A 17,395-nucleotide genomic window follows, 5' to 3' on the forward strand; every position below is an offset into this window, starting at 1 on the left:
AAAAAGATACTAGAAAGATTATTGCCAATATCAAACCTATTAAAAAGTAGTATTGGCAGGAAAATAATAATATCTTAAGGTGTCTTCTTTGATCTCAAGGTTATCGTAAAGTGATGATCGATATTGATAGGCAAAATGATGGGCTCTCTCTCTTTTCTTTATATAGTGGGAAATAATCAAGACCACCAGGTCCACCACACACACACAGTACGTAAACTTTCATGCAAAATACAAGTCAAACGTTTTGATCTGACTCATTCTTCCCTTGGTCTTACTAATGAATAACAACGACCGGTTTTAACCCATTAATATATCATTAATGTCCAAGTATTAGTTTTTGGTTTTAGTTTCTAAGTATTATTTTAAAGAATTAACTCCCCAAAATTTATTTGAACTGATACAAACAACAATTATACTCTTTCATACCTAAATTAAATTAGACCTTGTAATCACGATGACTGGTTTGTCCAAATTATATGCATTTGAAGAAACCATATGATCATGAGTACCTCGTAACAAGTTGAATGCATGTGCATTCTAATAATCAAGAAATTAACGGCTATACAAAAATAAATATATATACAAGAACATAATTTTGTGCCTTATTTTGTTTGGATTACCAAAATATTGATTTTATTTTATTTCAATTTTTCAACATTGGATCTTAGAGCCAAAGACGGATCGAATCACGTAGAAGAAAATAACGGAAAGAGACAAAAGACATCGTACACTCCAAGAAAGAATGTTAATATATTGCCTTGAACTGTATGGTCTTACTCGTTAGTCTTTCTTTACTCGTTTAGCTTTGAAAGTTTACATTTCCGTCTTTAATATAACCGAAGATAATTGTCGTCGAATACATGTCGAAATTTTTTACTTAGAAATGTCTCACACATTACTAATCTAGAAACTTTTATTTCCAAAAGCGATTCGCTCTAAAAATTCATGCAAAATTTCCCAAATTTTTGTTACCAAAAATCCCTAAAGATATCTGCCTAAACAACAACATTGCAATTTTGTTGTAAAACTTTTACGATGGAATGGAATGGTTTGGTTGAAAGACGGATTAGCATCTATCCACTTACATAGAGTTAATCAGTGCAAAAAAAATGGAGACAACCAAAATCTTACGTGAAGTCGTTTATCTACCTATTGGGTCCAACATTACTTTCTTTTTCTCAACCAAACAGCATCATATCAAGAGTTAGTAACTTAGTATTATATAGTTGTATGGTTTAAAGGAAAATTATTATAATATATCATCAAATTTTGCTTGCTTCTCCAATAATGGATATCACTGTTTTGAAAGCAAATGTTAGGAAATAAATTGTGTATATAAGGTTTTAACAAAAGAACGCAATTAATGAAACAATTATAGTATGCTTCTCATCAACGACATGAACCAGAAGATAGCTTCTTCCCCAGAAGATAGCTTCTTACTCTCTCTACTCAAGTTTGTATATTACAAAGGTGCCGATTCTTAACCTCTACGAACCTAAAAAATGGATGCAACAAAGGCTCCCCTCTCTCTCTCTCTCTCTCTCTCTCTCTCTCTCTCTCTCTCTCTCTACTTTTTTTCCACCTTGGCTCTAATCTTCTCCTCGAGTATCTCTGCATCAAGTCCATACATCCTGTTCAGGGCCTGCATGTTCTCCAGTGTCTCACTCAGCGTTCTGCTATCACTCCCATCGCATCTCAAATGTTGCATAGGACCGTGTAGGAGCTTGTTCACTATACCTCGGATGAGATCGTCTACTGCTTTCCTCGTTTTCTTGTTCATCTCAACGCCCATTTTCGGCAAGAATTTCTCAACCTCTGCGGCTATAATTCTCTCTGTGTATCCCCTTAATTTCTTGATTGTTGGAACCGTCTCAAGCGAATCTCTCCACGCTTCAAAGTGTTTTGATTCCTCTGTAATTATAGCCTGAGCTTCCATTGCTTTCCTCACCCTGTCTTCTTTATTCGCAGCAACAACTTCCTTGAGGTCATCCACGTTGTAAACCCGTGCACCATCTATTTCAGCGACACAAGACCCAACGTTTCTAGGAACAGAGATATCAACAAAGAGCCTCGCATCTCTAACAGGAGGGAGAGTCTCTACTTGCTCCTTCAAGAACAATGGTGTCTCAGATGCTGTGCTAGTAAAGACTACATCGGCTTCTCCAGCACAAGATAGCATCACATCAAGGGGTTTATAAATAATCTCAACACCAGACGGCAACTCCTCGCGGATAGCTGCAACTTTCTCTTCGCTTCGGTTCACAACCACCATTTTGGTGCAACCTTTAGCAACCAAGTGCTTAATTACAAGCTTCCCCATCTTTCCAGCACCAATTACTAACATCCTAGCAGATGATGCATGTGAAGATTCTGGAAGCTTCATGAGAGCAAGTTCGACTGCAGCAGAGCTAACGGAAACAGCTCCAGCAGCGATATTTGTCTCTGTTCTGACACGCTTCCCAACCGTGATTGCGTGTTTGAATAGCCCACTAATGTTCCTCCCAAATCCATTAACTCCTTGACCTACTTTAACAACTTGTTTAACCTGAGCAAGTATCTGACCTTCTCCTAGGACAAGGGAGTCCAAACCAGCTGAGACTTCGAATATATGTTGTGTGACGTCCTTGTTGTACAATAGAAAACGGTGCTGACAGATCTCCGAAACTGGGATTCCACTTGTCTAGCAAAAAAATATAACAAACGTCAGCATTTGCCATTGATTGTAATATAGTGATGAGAACATGTGACAGAGAAATCATCAGATGGAGTAATGAAAAGTGCATTCTTAATGACCGAGTGAGATTAAGCATGGTAATAAAAGGGAAAGACCTTAGACATCCACTCAGTAACTTCTTTGACACCACGATGCTGAGAGAGAGCCAAGACATAAATCTCCATGCGGTTGCAGGTACTGAGAACAGCAGCTTCTTCGATATGATTCAAACCGCACAAGTCAGCGATAGCTCGTGGCCATTCAGCTTCAGGAATAGCAAGCTTCTCACGCATCTCAACAGGAGCTGTGTGAATGCTAAGCCCAATCACCACAATACTGCTTCTTTCCTTTGTGTATCCTGACCAACCATGAAAACAATCGGTGTTCAGTAAAAACATACGCTTTTTAGCTTCAAAGAAAGTATACAATTCGATCTCCTCCTAAAAGAAATCAAAATCAAGAGTAATCAAATGCAACTAAAAATAGTAAAGCTCAGGGATTGAAAGAGATCAGCTAGGAGATCAATATATAGTAAAGATGATTGCTTTTACAACAAAAGATTCCACCTTTTTGAGTAAACTATTCGAATCCAAGCGGCAAAATGTTGAAATAGCTTATCAAAATTCAAAATTGGCAACTAAACAAAAGCAGGAACTGATCATGAATTTTAGATTCAATTCACACGATGCAGAAGGAAAAGAAAGAAAGAAAAAAAAAACCCAAAATTTGGGATTCGAAGAGAGAGATAACGTACGGTCAATAGCAGAAGACTTGAGCAGTTCAAGAGCAGAGAGGCTGGCTGATTTAGAAGTTGAAATCTCGCAACGGGCTCTCTGGATCAGACCTCGCTTTGTCCTATTATTATTGTTCATCGGAAGATCACGAATCCCGATTACACCAAACGCGTTTGGCGCCGGAGAAGAAGAAGAAGAAGAAGATGATGATGGGTTAAGTTGATTCGATAACAAATTCTCCAGCTTCTTCGGGGTAACAGCGAAGGCGCTAGAAACCGCCATAAATTCCGAGTTTACAAAGCAAGCAATCTCAATTTCTCGAATTTACAAAGAAACGCCCCTCTTCGTCGTCCAGAAACCCAAACCCTAGAAGAGATTAGGTAGGTAGGAATCGAGAAGACAAAGAGGGGATATAATGGGATGATGTTGAGGAGGAAGATGATCAATGAGAGTTTGACAAAAAAAAAAATATGAGAAAAATGGTTTAGGATCAAGAGACCAGCGCGTGTGTTTTGTTGAAAAAAAACATGAAAGGAGCAGGTGGATCCGGGTCGGGTTAAGCGGGTTTTAAGAACGGGTCAATTCAAGACCATTGACCCCAAAAGAAAACATGATTGTTGTATATGTGAAAACGGAATCTAAATCGGCTCGGCAGGTGTTGAACACGTTTTTATTTTATCCACCACTTCCACGCCAAGCCTTTTTTACTTCAAACTTTTGTATAAGAAAATGAAATTGAATGTAATAATAACACTAGACATTATCCGGAAATTGGATAATCTGAGAGGTTTAGCTTATTATATTTAGGAGAATCCATGACGTGAAGAAGAAGAAAATGAGGCAACAACCAACAAGTTTTTGTTTATTATTAATTCTTAACCCTTGAGTAATATGATGCATTTGACATAACGTTATGTAGTAAAAACAACAAAATATAGAACACATTGAAGTGTGTAATCAATCAATGCTTGCATAATTGTTCTTTTTTCTTCGTTTGTTTCTCTAGTATTGGATTAGGATCAGTGCTATGTTTCTGTATATTTGGAACGCACGATTCAACCCACGGTTTGGATAACAGACTTGTGGAAAACTATTATCTAATCGGTATACGATAATTTGCAAACTCATGTAAGTAGACTAGACACATGGATTAGAAGAATTCAACCCGTTCTTCAATTACAGCATCTGTTTGTGTTGTTGACAAAATAATGCATTGTTTGTATATTTCCCCATAGGCTTTATAAAAAGAGCCCATTAAAGCTGACTTTTACTCCTTTAGCTGGCATTGGGCAATGTCTAGGAAGCCTCTTAAAGTCAACGCCATGCCCTAAAAAAAAAAAAAAAAAAAAAGCATTTGACCAAGTTAGTTAGCCAAGAAAGTACATAAACATCCCTTGAAATTGTGAGACTTATATAAATCAGAACTACTTTTGCGAGACATATATTACACTTTTGTGTATTCGATTTGCAGAAAAAAAAAAAAAAAAAAAAAATCAGCAACAAACAAAATGTGATTTAAAATATTGAGTAGTAATGAGTACACACACGTATAGAACAAGATAACATGTCAGCGCATGTAAGACCATCTTTACTGGGGAGAGTACTCCTCACAATTGGACCTAAAATCCCATTTAAATACCTATTTCCTAGTTCAAAAATAAGAGTATCATTGTTCTGGGAAGAAATTAAGCAACTCCCTGAGTAACGCGATGTGGCGGATCCCATTAGTCCGTTCATAAATATAAAAGGCTTTTTTTTTCATTTCTTTTTCATTTTTCTCCCTACTATCTCTTTTTTCTCTCTCGTTTGGAAAGACGATGGAAACAAAAAGGCGACGGAAGAGACGATTCATCTGAAAATCTAGAAATTCACATCGAATCCGCAGAATTTCTCTAGTGAAAAATGATTTTGGTTTAAGTTTTTTTAAGTTGCTTTAATTGGTTTAATATTAATTATATGATTAATTTATTTATGAGTAAATTAGGAGGATTGCTCTACTAATGATGCTCTAAGCAAGCACTGGTAAATGACATGGCCACCACATCATAACCTACGTAGGATTTTGAAAGCAATGACCTTTTGTCGATTGTTAAAAGTAACTGATGAAAGGGAACTGATATGTGATGAGAGAAAGAGATTAGGGAGGGGCTAAGGAAGAAACGAAGCCGACCAAAAAACATTACACATCATATTATATCATTCAACCACTAGAAACAAAAATGCCGAATTTTCCAAATATTATAAGATCAAAATCATCAAAAAAGGAAATAAAAATCAGAGTCTTAAGTGGATGTTTCCAAATCCAAATCCAACTCACAACAAAAAAAAAAAAAAAAAAAAAAATCAGTGACTCCATCCACCATTGTATTGTTGTTGTTGAAGAAGCAAATTATTAAACTGATCAAGCTCATTGGTGGTCTCTCTCCACCACATTCAATTCTCTGAGACGGAGGTGAAGCTCCCCGATTGTTCTCAACACTTTAATCGCTTGCGACGGAGTAAGTATCTCCACCACTTTCCCCACCGTCGAACACCTTAGCTGATCAGCGTTGTTCATCGCCGCCGCCATCCCCGATTTCAGCACCTCCATCGCCTCCTCCAAATCAGATTCTTCTCCGTCCACCATTCCCACCACCCCTACTCGCCTCGCCGCGAGCATCACCGGCGGATCCGCCACGCTCTGCTGCACGAGCGCGAAGTCTCTCATCACTTCCCTCTCTTTCCTCCTTGTCTCCGACCGGAGACACGAGATCCGGTCTCGCTGGTGGCTCGTGAGGTCGTCCACGGAGGCGTCTGTGAGTTTGAAGATCAAAGAAGGCTTGAAATCGCCGACCCAGAGAATGAGTTTAGCGTAGGAGCTGAACCACGGTGGGCAGAAGAAAGTGAATACGTTGTCTCCGGCGATGGAAACGGCGGCGTATTTCTCTTGGTAATATTGAAGACAGTGAGATAGAAACTGGGTCACAAGAGATTGTTGTTCTTCCTCGAGAGTGATTGAGTTAGTTTCATCGGAAGAAGAAGAAGAAGCGCACATAAGCTGTTCGACGAAATACCTGTGACGGTTTAACCAACCATTAGCGAAACTTGTGAAGCTTTGATGTGAGCTACTAGCAGTGTTTGACATGGATGGAGTAGTCACTAAGCAAGTGTGGAGTGAGAGACGTGCCTGTACTGAGTTGTTGTACAGTGTACAGTGTACAATGATGATTTATATACACTTCTCTCTTTCGTTGGGGGCTTGCTTGACCAAAGAAAAATCTTTTTTTGGGAATTAATTTATGAATATGTCGGTCCATCAACCATTGTGTCGGCGGGGCCAATTGGAGTTTTGTGACCTTTTGTCTAGTGGGAGTGAAGTGTGTTGTGTCTTAACGTCATCATTTACTGTAATATAAGTCTGGATTTGGAATTAAGTTGGGTATCTCTTTCTTAATACTATTGAAATCAATAAATAAATAAAAAACCACAGAAAAAAATGAAGTGTCTAATATAAACAAGTCAACGGAAAAAAAAAAGGTAAACACCAAAATAAGTTGAAGAATTAAGTGACTAATCAAATAATTTTACTGATATTTTCTATGTAGATTAACCTTTTTAACAAGTTCCAGTTGGAAAAAATATATTTTTTTTTTTTGTTGAAACTATCTGGAATTATGTCAGGATGGCGTCTCAGTATTATTCTGGAAACACCAAAAGTATACTGTATACAGTTAGTATCTGAAAAGGAGACCAACACGTGTAACTAAAGCAAGAAAGGCACACGTCTTATGAGAAAGACGACATATGTAAGCAAAGAAACATGTGCATCCAAATTAAGAAAAATAAGAAGAACCAACGGTTCGTAAATGCTCCAGTTATGCCGCGCGCCATCTTTTCTTCTTTACTAAGAAAAATTCCCACATTAATTTATAAGTTTTTTTTTTAATATAGTTGTCCTTTTGTCCCACACCTCTTTCGAAAAGATCTTGCTCAATGCTCTACATCAACCTCGGGGTTAGAGCCGTAGAGCAAACCATATTTCTCACTCACCACTCAAATAAAGGATACTGATTTTTATTTTTATTTTAAAGATAAATATAAAGATTTAAGTTATGAAATATAAAATATACACGTTTGTAAACCCCTAAATATTCTCCTTTATATGTGTTCATAAAATGATAATTATCTAATTTCTTATAGTTTAGTGACTGGAGTGTTTTGTTTTCTAAGACAAGAAAAATTCCTATTTTTCTAAACAAAGATAAATAAGTATTACATGAAAGTTTACATGTAAATATAGACGAAAAGAAGAGAAGAGACAACTGAGAAAACAAGTTTTGGAAAGAATTAAAAAAGAAGAAGAAAGATGGAGGTGGCACTTGTTGTTGACTATGCGACGCACGGACGCGGACCCTTTTGAACTCGTTGCTTACGCGGCCACGTTTTCGTCACTGACCGTGTTTCTTTTGCGGCCTTCTACTCTCTCGTTTTTTCCATCCTTTTTTTCTTTTCTTTTTGGTTTCTCTCTATGGCGGTTCTGTGAATATAAATAATCATTGAGAAGAGAAACAGGCCTTATTTGGGTTGTTTTTGTTATCCTTATTTGGGTTAAATCCACGAGACAACTATTGGGCCTCAATTACAGATTCTTCATTCACGTAAATATACTTCACCTTGTTTGGTCAAGGGATTGAACGAAAAGGAAGGTATCTTGTCCAATTTTCCAAACCGCTACGATCATCATCATTCATACGAATACAGCTGAAAATATGAGTCGGCCGATGCAACTACGAAAAAGCCATGAAAATGAAAACAAAATATGTTGCTTTTATCCGACCATTCCAACCCAATTAACTGGCCAAATAGTTGATTACTCAAAACAAAAGATTGAACAACACAAAGACAGGTTTACCTACCCTATTTAGCACCTATATAAGAAAATGGTGTCCGCTTCCTTGATTAAAAGTTATAATACTTAGGTAAAAGCTAATACATGATTAGGCCTAAATAGTAATCATATAAAAAGATGCTACTTTAAAGTGGGGGTGGGGATGGTTCTAGTTCTTCTACATTGAAAATATGGCACCCTTCCGTGCCATATGTTTACGGGCTCACATTGGCCACTTGTATAACAAACAATAAATATTGTATTTTTCATCTCGAGCTCAATCTTTTTCGACCCCCAAAATCCATCTTTTTCTAAAAATGGACCCGAAAACCGTCTTAACTTTATTAGCTGGTTTCGGTTTAATAAAATTAAGTTACGTCTTACGCGTATTAGTTTTTTTGGAAGAATGAAAGCTGACATTTAAACCTATGTAACATTTATTTGGAAGAATGAAAGCTGACATCATATATTCGACTATTCGAGTAACAACCACACGAATATTGCATTAAATACATTAAATTGTAGTGGGGATCTATATACCATATTTATGCATGCATTATTGTACTTCGTTTATAAATATAAATAAACAAAATCATTCCTTGTGTAATACACACTTCTCCAAAGCAAACAAATAATTTCTATTGCATAATTAGTCTCTTTCTCTCTCTCTCGTCTTACCTTTAAATCAATAACTACGTAAGATACTAATACTATCATACTTTTTTTCTGTTTCCCTTTACTGTGATAAAAAAAAAACTCTTAAGACAACAAAGCTTGCATATTGATATAGTTTTATCGACGTCTCTCTTTGAAAAAGCTTACGTATGTGAAACTACTTTTCCCCGTGATCCAACAGAAAGTGTCAAAGTGACGACTAATGATTTCATAGTAGTAACATAAATACCGTATTTTTTTAATCCATACAGAAAACAAAACCTTCCATCCACTATAACCTCTTTTTACGTGCCGACTGTTTTGAAAATTTACAAAAAAGCCCCCAACAAATTAAAACACTTAAAAAAAACGCACTCAAGTTTTAATTAAAAAAGGTAAGATTCTCAAAAATAGACCACACAGGAGTCCAATGGTAGTCTTACAACATCTTCGTCTTTGCCATCATTGTACTTTCTCTCAAAGCCACACGAATCAGTGTTGTTAGAACGGTGGTCGAAAGCTTCCAAAAAAATGGCTACTACTTCCGATCAAGATCGCCGCCACAAAGCCACTCGCAACCGTCCACCAGTACCTCGACCCTCTAACAACCCTTCTTCTCGCCCCGTTGCTGTAGCTCCTCCTCCTCGATCAAAAGTATCGAAGCGTGTGCTTCTCCGTGTGGCTTCAGTCGCGTGCGGGATTCAATTCGGGTGGGCGCTTCAGCTTTCTCTGCTGACGCCTTACGTCCAGGAGCTAGGTATCCCACACGCTTGGGCTAGTGTGATTTGGCTCTGCGGTCCTCTCTCTGGCTTGTTCGTTCAACCGCTTGTTGGGCATAGCAGCGACAGGTGTACTAGCAAGTACGGTCGCCGGAGACCCTTTATTGTCGCCGGAGCTGCCGCGATTGCTGTCTCTGTTTTGGTTATAGGTCACGCGGCGGATATAGGATGGGCATTTGGGGATACAGAAGGGGAGATTAGGCCCAGAGCGATTGTGGCTTTTGTTTTAGGGTTTTGGATTCTTGATGTTGCTAATAACATGACTCAAGGTCCTTGTCGTGCTCTCCTCGCCGATCTTACTGGTAAAGTTTGTTACTTTGGGCTCTTTCAATTTCTCGTGTTTTGAATGATTTCAAACCTCGTGAATTTGGGGGTTCTCGTGTACTCACATGCAAAACATGAAAGTGTGTTGGGTATCTTGTAATTACCAAATTTGTCTCCTCCTTACAATCAAAAGGCCCCTTCTTTGTTTCTTTGTCGGTGGCTTATCGTCTTGAGTCACCTAAACTTTGTTTTTTTTTTTTTTTAATTGAATCCTAGATTGAGTGTAGGGACTCTGATTTCTTTTAAAATTTGGGATTTTTTACCTTAGGAAGACCACAGTTTGATGAAGTGGTCCAGAGGTAGGGGTGTTAGGATTTGAACACGTTTGGTGAGTTTGTGTAAATTATAGTGAAGTTAATCTTAGATTAGGTACATATAGTTAATGGATTCACTTCTTGGATCTCTGCATATTTGAGCTTTTGGGGTGGCTGATGAGTTAAGAAGCTGCTTAATACTCATCTGGGTATCTCTTTTAGTTCCAGAGTTGGCATTTATGCATGTAGGTCGAGCATCCGACAATTTTTCAGGTTTCTGTTAGGTATTTCAGTTATATTCGCACGTTTTTAGGTAGTGTTTTCAACTTACAGTTTCTAATAGATAGCCCTGTAACTGTAAGAAAGTGTATATGCCAGCGTTTGAGATTTTGCATGTACTTAAGACTTGCCATAAAAAAATCCAATCTTGTTTTGGGCAACCTTGCTTGTGGTTGCACGATTAGTTTGGTGATTGTTTTGTAATTAAGTCATCATGGTACGAAAAGAAACGCTCTGTTGTGATTTAACTCTTGTCCAATCTTTTCCTTTCAGAAAATGATAATCGCAGAACTCGAGTAGCTAATGGCTACTTCTCTCTCTTTATGGCTATTGGCAATATTCTTGGTTATGCTACTGGATCATATAATGGTTGGTACAAGATCTTCACTTTCACAAAGACTGTTGCATGCAATGTGGAATGTGCCAATCTCAAGTCTGCCTTCTACATAGATGTTGTCTTTATTGCAATAACTACGATCCTAAGCATCACAGCGGCTCATGAGGTACCTCTTGCTTCATTGGCTTCTGAAGCACATGGGCAAACTAGTGGAACAGACGAAGCTTTTATTTCTGAAATATTAGGAACTTTCAGATATTTTCCAGGAAATGTTTGGATTATCTTGCTTGTTACAGCATTGACATGGATTGGTTGGTTTCCATTTATTTTATTTGATACTGATTGGATGGGTCGAGAGATCTATGGCGGTGAACCGAACATAGGTACTTCTTACAGTGCAGGAGTTAGTATGGGTGCACTTGGTTTGATGTTGAATTCTGTTGTTCTTGGAATCACTTCGGTGCTCATGGAGAAACTTTGCAGAAAGTGGGGTGCTGGTTTTGTTTGGGGAATATCAAATGTCATTATGGCTGTTTGCTTTCTTGGAATGATTATCACTTCATTTGTTGCATCACACATTGGCTACATTGGCCATGAACAACCACCTGCCAGCATCGTATTTGCTGCTCTCTTAATCTTTACAGTTCTGGGCATTCCATTGGCAGTAAGTACTCTTGAAATTCTGCTTTCATGTTACATACAGTGCCAAACAAAAAATTTATAGTTTGCAGCTAATCTTTTTATTGTGATGCCGTTTGGCTGTTGCCAAGCTGGAGATATCATGATACTATTACTTTGATGTATTTCTTGCTCATCTGTAACCACATGGTGGAGTTTATTTATGCTTATGTTGTAACTAATGCCATTGTTACTCTTCTGCAGATAACTTATAGTGTCCCATATGCGTTGATTTCCATACGTATTGAATCCTTGGGCCTCGGTCAAGGTATGCATCTATTTAATACTATGCTCACTGCTTTTACTTTACAAATGAGTGGTGTTTCTTATGAAATTTCTATTTGTTGCAGGTTTATCTTTGGGGGTGCTTAATTTGGCTATAGTTATCCCACAGGTAAGCGTTGTTCAACCATCTTTTTTGCATTATAAGATGCTGCATGTCAATTTCTGTTCTTGTTTATATGTGTCTGTCTCGATCATCAAGAAATCCTACAAAGGGAGTCCACAATCATAAGTGAAAGCAGCTTGGTTTGCTTCGTCAGTAGTCTTTTCATTGTTTTATTTATGGGCCTTATGGCCGGTGATGAAAGGACACTGTTACTTTCTCTATATTTGTCAATTGGTGCATTTTCCTTCCCTGTGTTTGTAATGGCATTAAACTCAGTTTCTGTTGTTCAATCATTATGTGTATGCAGGTAATTATATCTGTTGGCAGTGGCCCATGGGATCAACTGTTTGGAGGTGGGAATTCACCTGCGCTTGCAGTAGGAGCAGCTGCAGGTTTCATTGGCGGAATTGTAGCCATCTTGGCTCTTCCGCGAACAAGGATTCAGAAGCCCATCCCTCTCCCATAATGACCTCTCTTTTGCTATAAGGTATAATCATTACTATTCTTATACAGAAGTAAGTAAGCACTTAAAAGTTGTCAATTAATTATTAATAAAAGCGGTTATTGCAAAACAGATGAGTTTGAAGCGACGAACGCATAAGGGGGAGTGCTGGAAATTGGCAGGGAGATGGACCACTTACTGTGATCCTTGTCGAATTCATGCAATGGCTTCTCGTGTGACTAACTTATTTGCAGCGACTAGGACCTAATCCCCCTCTACTTTGGGATTATAATCCTTGTGGCCACGAAAAAGCCATAGAAGTTACCAACGAAATAAAGAACACCATCATTCAGTTTGTGAGATATATATACACCTCTCCTTCTCGTGGAAGCCCCTACGCGGGATCTTCTCTGTTTCTTTGTTGTAAATTAATGTAAAAACTTGTGTGCAACGGAGAGTTTGTAAAGGCCAATGAATTTTCTCGGTCCTGTAACTGTTATAAAGTTCATTTTCTTTACATATACTTTGATAAAGAAACCTGATATCCAAAAACTTTGTAGACTCTATGTAGTAAAAGTAGAAATGATCCATTACTTCTTAGCTGAGTAGTCTCTTTGCTTAATTACGGTCGTAGCTCTCTATAATTAGCTTCAGCTGGTACTGCGAATCACTGAATGCACAAGAAATAAGCTCAATCGCATATCACTAATTTCAGTCTCAAACATCCCTTTCAAAAAGAAATCTTGGATTTGCTACTACTCCTACTGGGCCTAATATTCTCTAATCTAGCTATCTTCCAAATGTTTCCTTTGGACTGTTGGTTACTGCTTAGTAGTTCCTTTCAAAGCCTCTTTTGATGTGAGTGTTTTTGATCTGTTAAGACATCTAAAAGCTGCTAAAGATGGATGGGATTCTTTGTCACACTGTAAATTAAGTGTCAGTTTGAATATTGATAGATATTTGAGTCTCAAGTTGTGATTTTTATGTGGTTAACATAATATTTAGCGAATACAATATTTAACATATTCGATATAATTTGTAAGAAATTTAAAAATCTTAGCATGATATGTATGTATTCGATTAAAGTAGACTGCGCAAAAAATGTTTAGAAGAGTCTGCTTTCGAACATATAAATACGAAGAGTTCAATTTTAAACATATAACCTAAAAACAGAAAACTGAAAAAACTAGTCATGATGAAAACTTAAAACTTTTTTTTTGAGAAATGAAAACTTAAACTTTGGTTAGATAAAATATTACAACAGTACTTATGCTGTGTAATGCCAAAAAAAAATAAGAAGAAGAAAAAGAATAGTAGAATACACGTGTGGGAGCACAAGGGACCTCAAAATCTGTTGGATTCGGAGAGGCCAGAGCCTATCTCATATCAGTGATATAAACAAGGACAAAAAACGTGGTGTCACTCACCGACTCATATTGAAGAACCTCTTATTCAAAGTCAATTAGGGCGGCTTTCACACCTCCATGCTTCTAGACGAATGACAAAAATCTATTCTCTTTAATCAATAGATTCGAGGAAGAGTCTCTCGTTGCACTACGATCGATCTATTCTAATTTTTCTCTTGATAATGATTTTTTCAAGTCTTTATCTATCTTAATCGTGTTTTAATCTTTTATTAAGATATCCTAGCCATTGAGAGAATAGAGATTTATGAAGCAATATATAATATATAGATTTTTTTATTTATTGTAAACTAGTTTTGAGTTGGATCCCATGTTTATTAATATAATATTAAAATTTATGATAAATTTTTTTTGATTATAAATTTATTTGTAGATGTCCAGTTCTATAAACTTTATGTTTCAGATGTCTAGCTCTGAATGTAAAAGGATATATTAAAATATCTCACATCGAGAAAATAGAAATTTATAAGACAATATATATAATATCTGAAACTTTTCTTTTATTATCAATTAGTTTTAAGTTGGATTTCGTATTTATTAATATCTTTATCTATTATTTAATCTAGAAAGGTTCTCAGCATACTATTTAAATATTGACCATGTGGTTCAAAGGAGTTTCAGTTAGTACTCTTCAGTCTTCACCCTATAGTCTTGAAGCGAAACTATTTTAGTAGCTTCAAGATTGATTCATGGATCGACAGTCACGTGAGAAGCAGAAGTTCATGTGTCTCAATTGCATAAGCATAATTGTAATTAATTTTGCAAGATTTAATATAAATTGAAAATGAGAGCCTCGATTTTTATTCTTGCCTGCAGTACATTTTTGGATGCGTAGAAAATTAAAACCCCGTTTTAATTTAATAATATTTGTTATTCTAAAATGTGATAAAATCCACCTGACGAAGAAAGAAAGATGAAACTCCACTTTACGTTATATTTAGATTGTTTCTATATATATTGTTAAAAAATAAACAATTGGGTTGTTGAAAGCATTCACAGTTGGCCATTTCATTCATCCTTTGTCGCCTTCGTATTTTTACATAAGTGGGAATTTTTTTTTTCCCCTTTAATTAGCCTTTTTTAGCTTTAGCTAAAAGATATAAAGTAATTACCTTTTTGTATGAAACAAAACATTTAGCTTTTATCTTTCAAGATTTTCATATCACAAAAAGAAGAGTTTTAAGTGAAGTCCACCCTGTGTTTGGTTGATAAGTACATTTTATCGTCATGTGCATGCACTTGCCCTATCATTCACAAAATTGATATTGTCTTTTCTTAGGCTTCAATTATTGGACAACTTATTTCATCTTAACTTTATTTTTCTGCCCTCTTTTTCCATGAAGCTTCGAACGCTTTTTGACGAGTAAAATGTGAAGACTCAAAAAGATTCGAGTTATAATTCATTTGACCATAAAAAGATTCGTATAGTTACAGACTTACGGTTTCTTTTGACATAGTTACGGTACAGTTAAAACTCTTAATAAAGGTCAAACTCTTGTAGAGTTGAAAATTTGTGGTTACTTTTTTTTCCAGATTAAATTCTGTTATGCTTCACTAATCTTTGTTTCAAACAATGATCCATGCATAGGTTCACATTTACGTCAATAATTATAATGTTTTTTGTTTAGATTAATTTGTGATTGCGCATGTTAATATTATAGGGAACCCCTAAGCCAGCTAGTATATTCTATTGCAGGCCCTTTTAGTGTCTAGCCTAAGACTATAATTAAGAGCAAGCAACTACCATTATAAGTTTATAACTATAGTCTTACGCTTAATATAGACCATCTATATTATATCTCTAGTTATACGTCACTTGATCATAAAAATTCTACAATACTAGCAAAGGCGAACGCTAGCAAATAAATGTTTTCCTTACTAAATAATATTCAAAGCTTTGAAAAATACATGTTTTTTGTTGGACTCACTAGCTAGCTAGTGTCTTCTGGCGTGGAATCAATTATTAATGTCTCCACCTAATCCGAATATGACAAATGAATACTCGCAACAAATTCACAAAAATAAAATGAACGAAAACTCTAATTGTATTTCTTTTTATATTGTTTTATGTCGGAAAAAGAAGAGTCCACCGAAAAAGAGTCCGCAAACAAATTTGAACATGGCAATTATGGAGCGGCAGTATTATAATCATTAGTTCTATAGTCGATATATATGTATATTGCTCCATAACTAATGCGTACTCATAGACATTGTAAGATTGGTTACTTCGGTAATCGAAACAAAAAATTACAATTTTCCCCCCTTTTAAAATCAAGAATAGCCGTTTGTTTTAAGTTATAAGAGTTATTAAGACATATAAGTACTTTCTAATTAACTTTGGAAAAAGTATATGGGTAGCAAGTTGCAACTAGTGTGCCATAAAAAAAGCAAGTGTTCTTCAACACATACACATGTATGTAGTGATGCGCGGAGCTCAATAGAATTGTAAGAAAATTTTGAAAACTGTAAGGGGAACATTAAAATGTAATTATATATCACTCACTCATTTACCCAATCATTTAGTAGCAGTAGAGTTAATACTTGTAAATAACACAATAAATAGCGCTGCATAATATTTAGTCTACAACTACCTAACCTACCGCTACCATATATATATATATATATATAGTGTAGTCTCATAAAAAGACGATGATCTTAAGTAGTAAATTAAGAAAAATGGATTTTGATTAAACCTAACTGCATGCTACACACTTTTATTTTTTGGATGACACTTAGCTTATTCGAGAGAAAAACCAGAATTAATTTTGTTTGATCCTATAATAATTCTAACACAAGAGTGAATATTTCAAAGATATTATTCATTACAAAAGTGATCGAGTACAAAGATATTGCAAACTTTCTAGATTAACGTACGAAATCCGTAGTAAACCGGAGATTCCACAAACCAAAAGACGGGAATCCCATATGTATAAACGAAATTGTCTATACAAACATTACAAAATAATATATATGATCTTGACTGATTGGTTCAATTTGGTTTGGTTTCTTGGTCCTATAGACTTGACTAATGTTATTTCGTGTATAATGTTTTAAATTTAAGTTTTTGGTCAAGTTTCCGTAGCTTCAACACGAAGAAGGTACAATAACATTAATATAAGACTTCCAGACCTCCATAACGTAAGGTATCTTTTGTTAGGTCGTCAATAGTTTAAAATAATCTGTAACACAATAACGTTTATTTTTTAAAAAGCTAAGTCAATACTCTATGGATAGGAATATGGTTTCAATTCGTATGTGCATTTTCTTACGAATTCTACATATTCATTTTCAAAAATTATTTCATAAGATAAGGTCAATGAAAACCAAAAAAAAATACAAAATGGTACATAAAAACAAGTATCAACAACTATCAAAGTACCTATCAAAAACTCTCCTAAAATATTCCACACATTTTACTGTATAATTAGAAAACTAAATAGTATAGTTTATATCAAGGGTCCCTTCTAAATAAAACAAAATATTATTCAACTAGCTATAGTTATTTCTTTTTTTCCGAATAAA

The 17,395-nt window shown here is 35.9% G+C and overlaps 2 protein-coding genes and 1 pseudogene across 3 annotated transcripts; 1 reads left to right on the forward strand and 2 right to left on the reverse strand.

Moving 5' to 3' along the window:
• Positions 1-1,300: 1,300 nt before the first annotated feature.
• On the reverse strand, positions 1,301-4,049 carry LOC104743206 (glutamyl-tRNA reductase 2, chloroplastic). The gene is made up of 3 exons (XM_087486587.1): positions 3,468-4,049; positions 2,830-3,071; positions 1,301-2,680 (listed from the first exon to the last, which is right to left on the reverse strand). The coding sequence occupies exons 1-3, from the start codon at positions 3,727-3,729 to the stop codon at positions 1,568-1,570; spliced, it is 1,617 nt and encodes a 538-aa protein (XP_087342713.1). The 5' UTR covers positions 3,730-4,049; the 3' UTR covers positions 1,301-1,567.
• Positions 4,050-5,620: 1,571 nt separating this feature from the next.
• On the reverse strand, positions 5,621-6,917 carry LOC104739604 (protein RESPONSE TO ABA AND SALT 1 pseudogene; annotated as a pseudogene). Its single transcript, XR_015579531.1, has one exon. The product of XR_015579531.1 is annotated as a protein RESPONSE TO ABA AND SALT 1 pseudogene (transcript).
• Positions 6,918-8,915: 1,998 nt separating this feature from the next.
• Positions 8,916-13,001, forward strand: LOC104739603 (sucrose transport protein SUC4). Its single transcript, XM_010460017.3, has 6 exons — positions 8,916-10,049; positions 10,878-11,605; positions 11,824-11,887; positions 11,970-12,013; positions 12,315-12,494; positions 12,583-13,001. The coding sequence occupies exons 1-5, from the start codon at positions 9,500-9,502 to the stop codon at positions 12,471-12,473; spliced, it is 1,545 nt and encodes a 514-aa protein (XP_010458319.2). The 5' UTR covers positions 8,916-9,499; the 3' UTR covers positions 12,474-12,494; positions 12,583-13,001.
• The last annotated feature ends 4,394 nt before the right edge of the window (positions 13,002-17,395 follow it).

This window comes from Camelina sativa, chromosome 14 (assembly GCF_030686135.1).
Source record: "Camelina sativa cultivar CO46 ecotype springtype chromosome 14, ASM3068613v1".
Lineage (NCBI taxonomy): Eukaryota > Viridiplantae > Streptophyta > Magnoliopsida > Brassicales > Brassicaceae > Camelina > Camelina sativa.

Excerpts from the sequence above, each read along its gene's own strand:
- LOC104743206 (XM_087486587.1), bottom strand. The coding sequence starts at position 3,729 with ATGGCGGTTTCTAGCGCCTTCGCTGTTACCCCGAAGAAGCTGGAGAAT. Across the intron at positions 3,072-3,467 it reads CAAGTCTTCTGCTATTGACC|GATACACAAAGGAAAGAAGC; the intron begins GTACGTTATCTC and ends ATGGTTGGTCAG. Across the intron at positions 2,681-2,829 it reads TTACTGAGTGGATGTCTAAG|ACAAGTGGAATCCCAGTTTC; the intron begins GTCTTTCCCTTT and ends TTTTTTTGCTAG.
- LOC104739603 (XM_010460017.3), top strand. The coding sequence starts at position 9,500 with ATGGCTACTACTTCCGATCAAGATCGCCGCCACAAAGCCACTCGCAAC. Across the intron at positions 10,050-10,877 it reads TCTCCTCGCCGATCTTACTG|AAAATGATAATCGCAGAACT; the intron begins GTAAAGTTTGTT and ends TTTTCCTTTCAG. Across the intron at positions 11,888-11,969 it reads ATCCTTGGGCCTCGGTCAAG|GTTTATCTTTGGGGGTGCTT; the intron begins GTATGCATCTAT and ends TATTTGTTGCAG.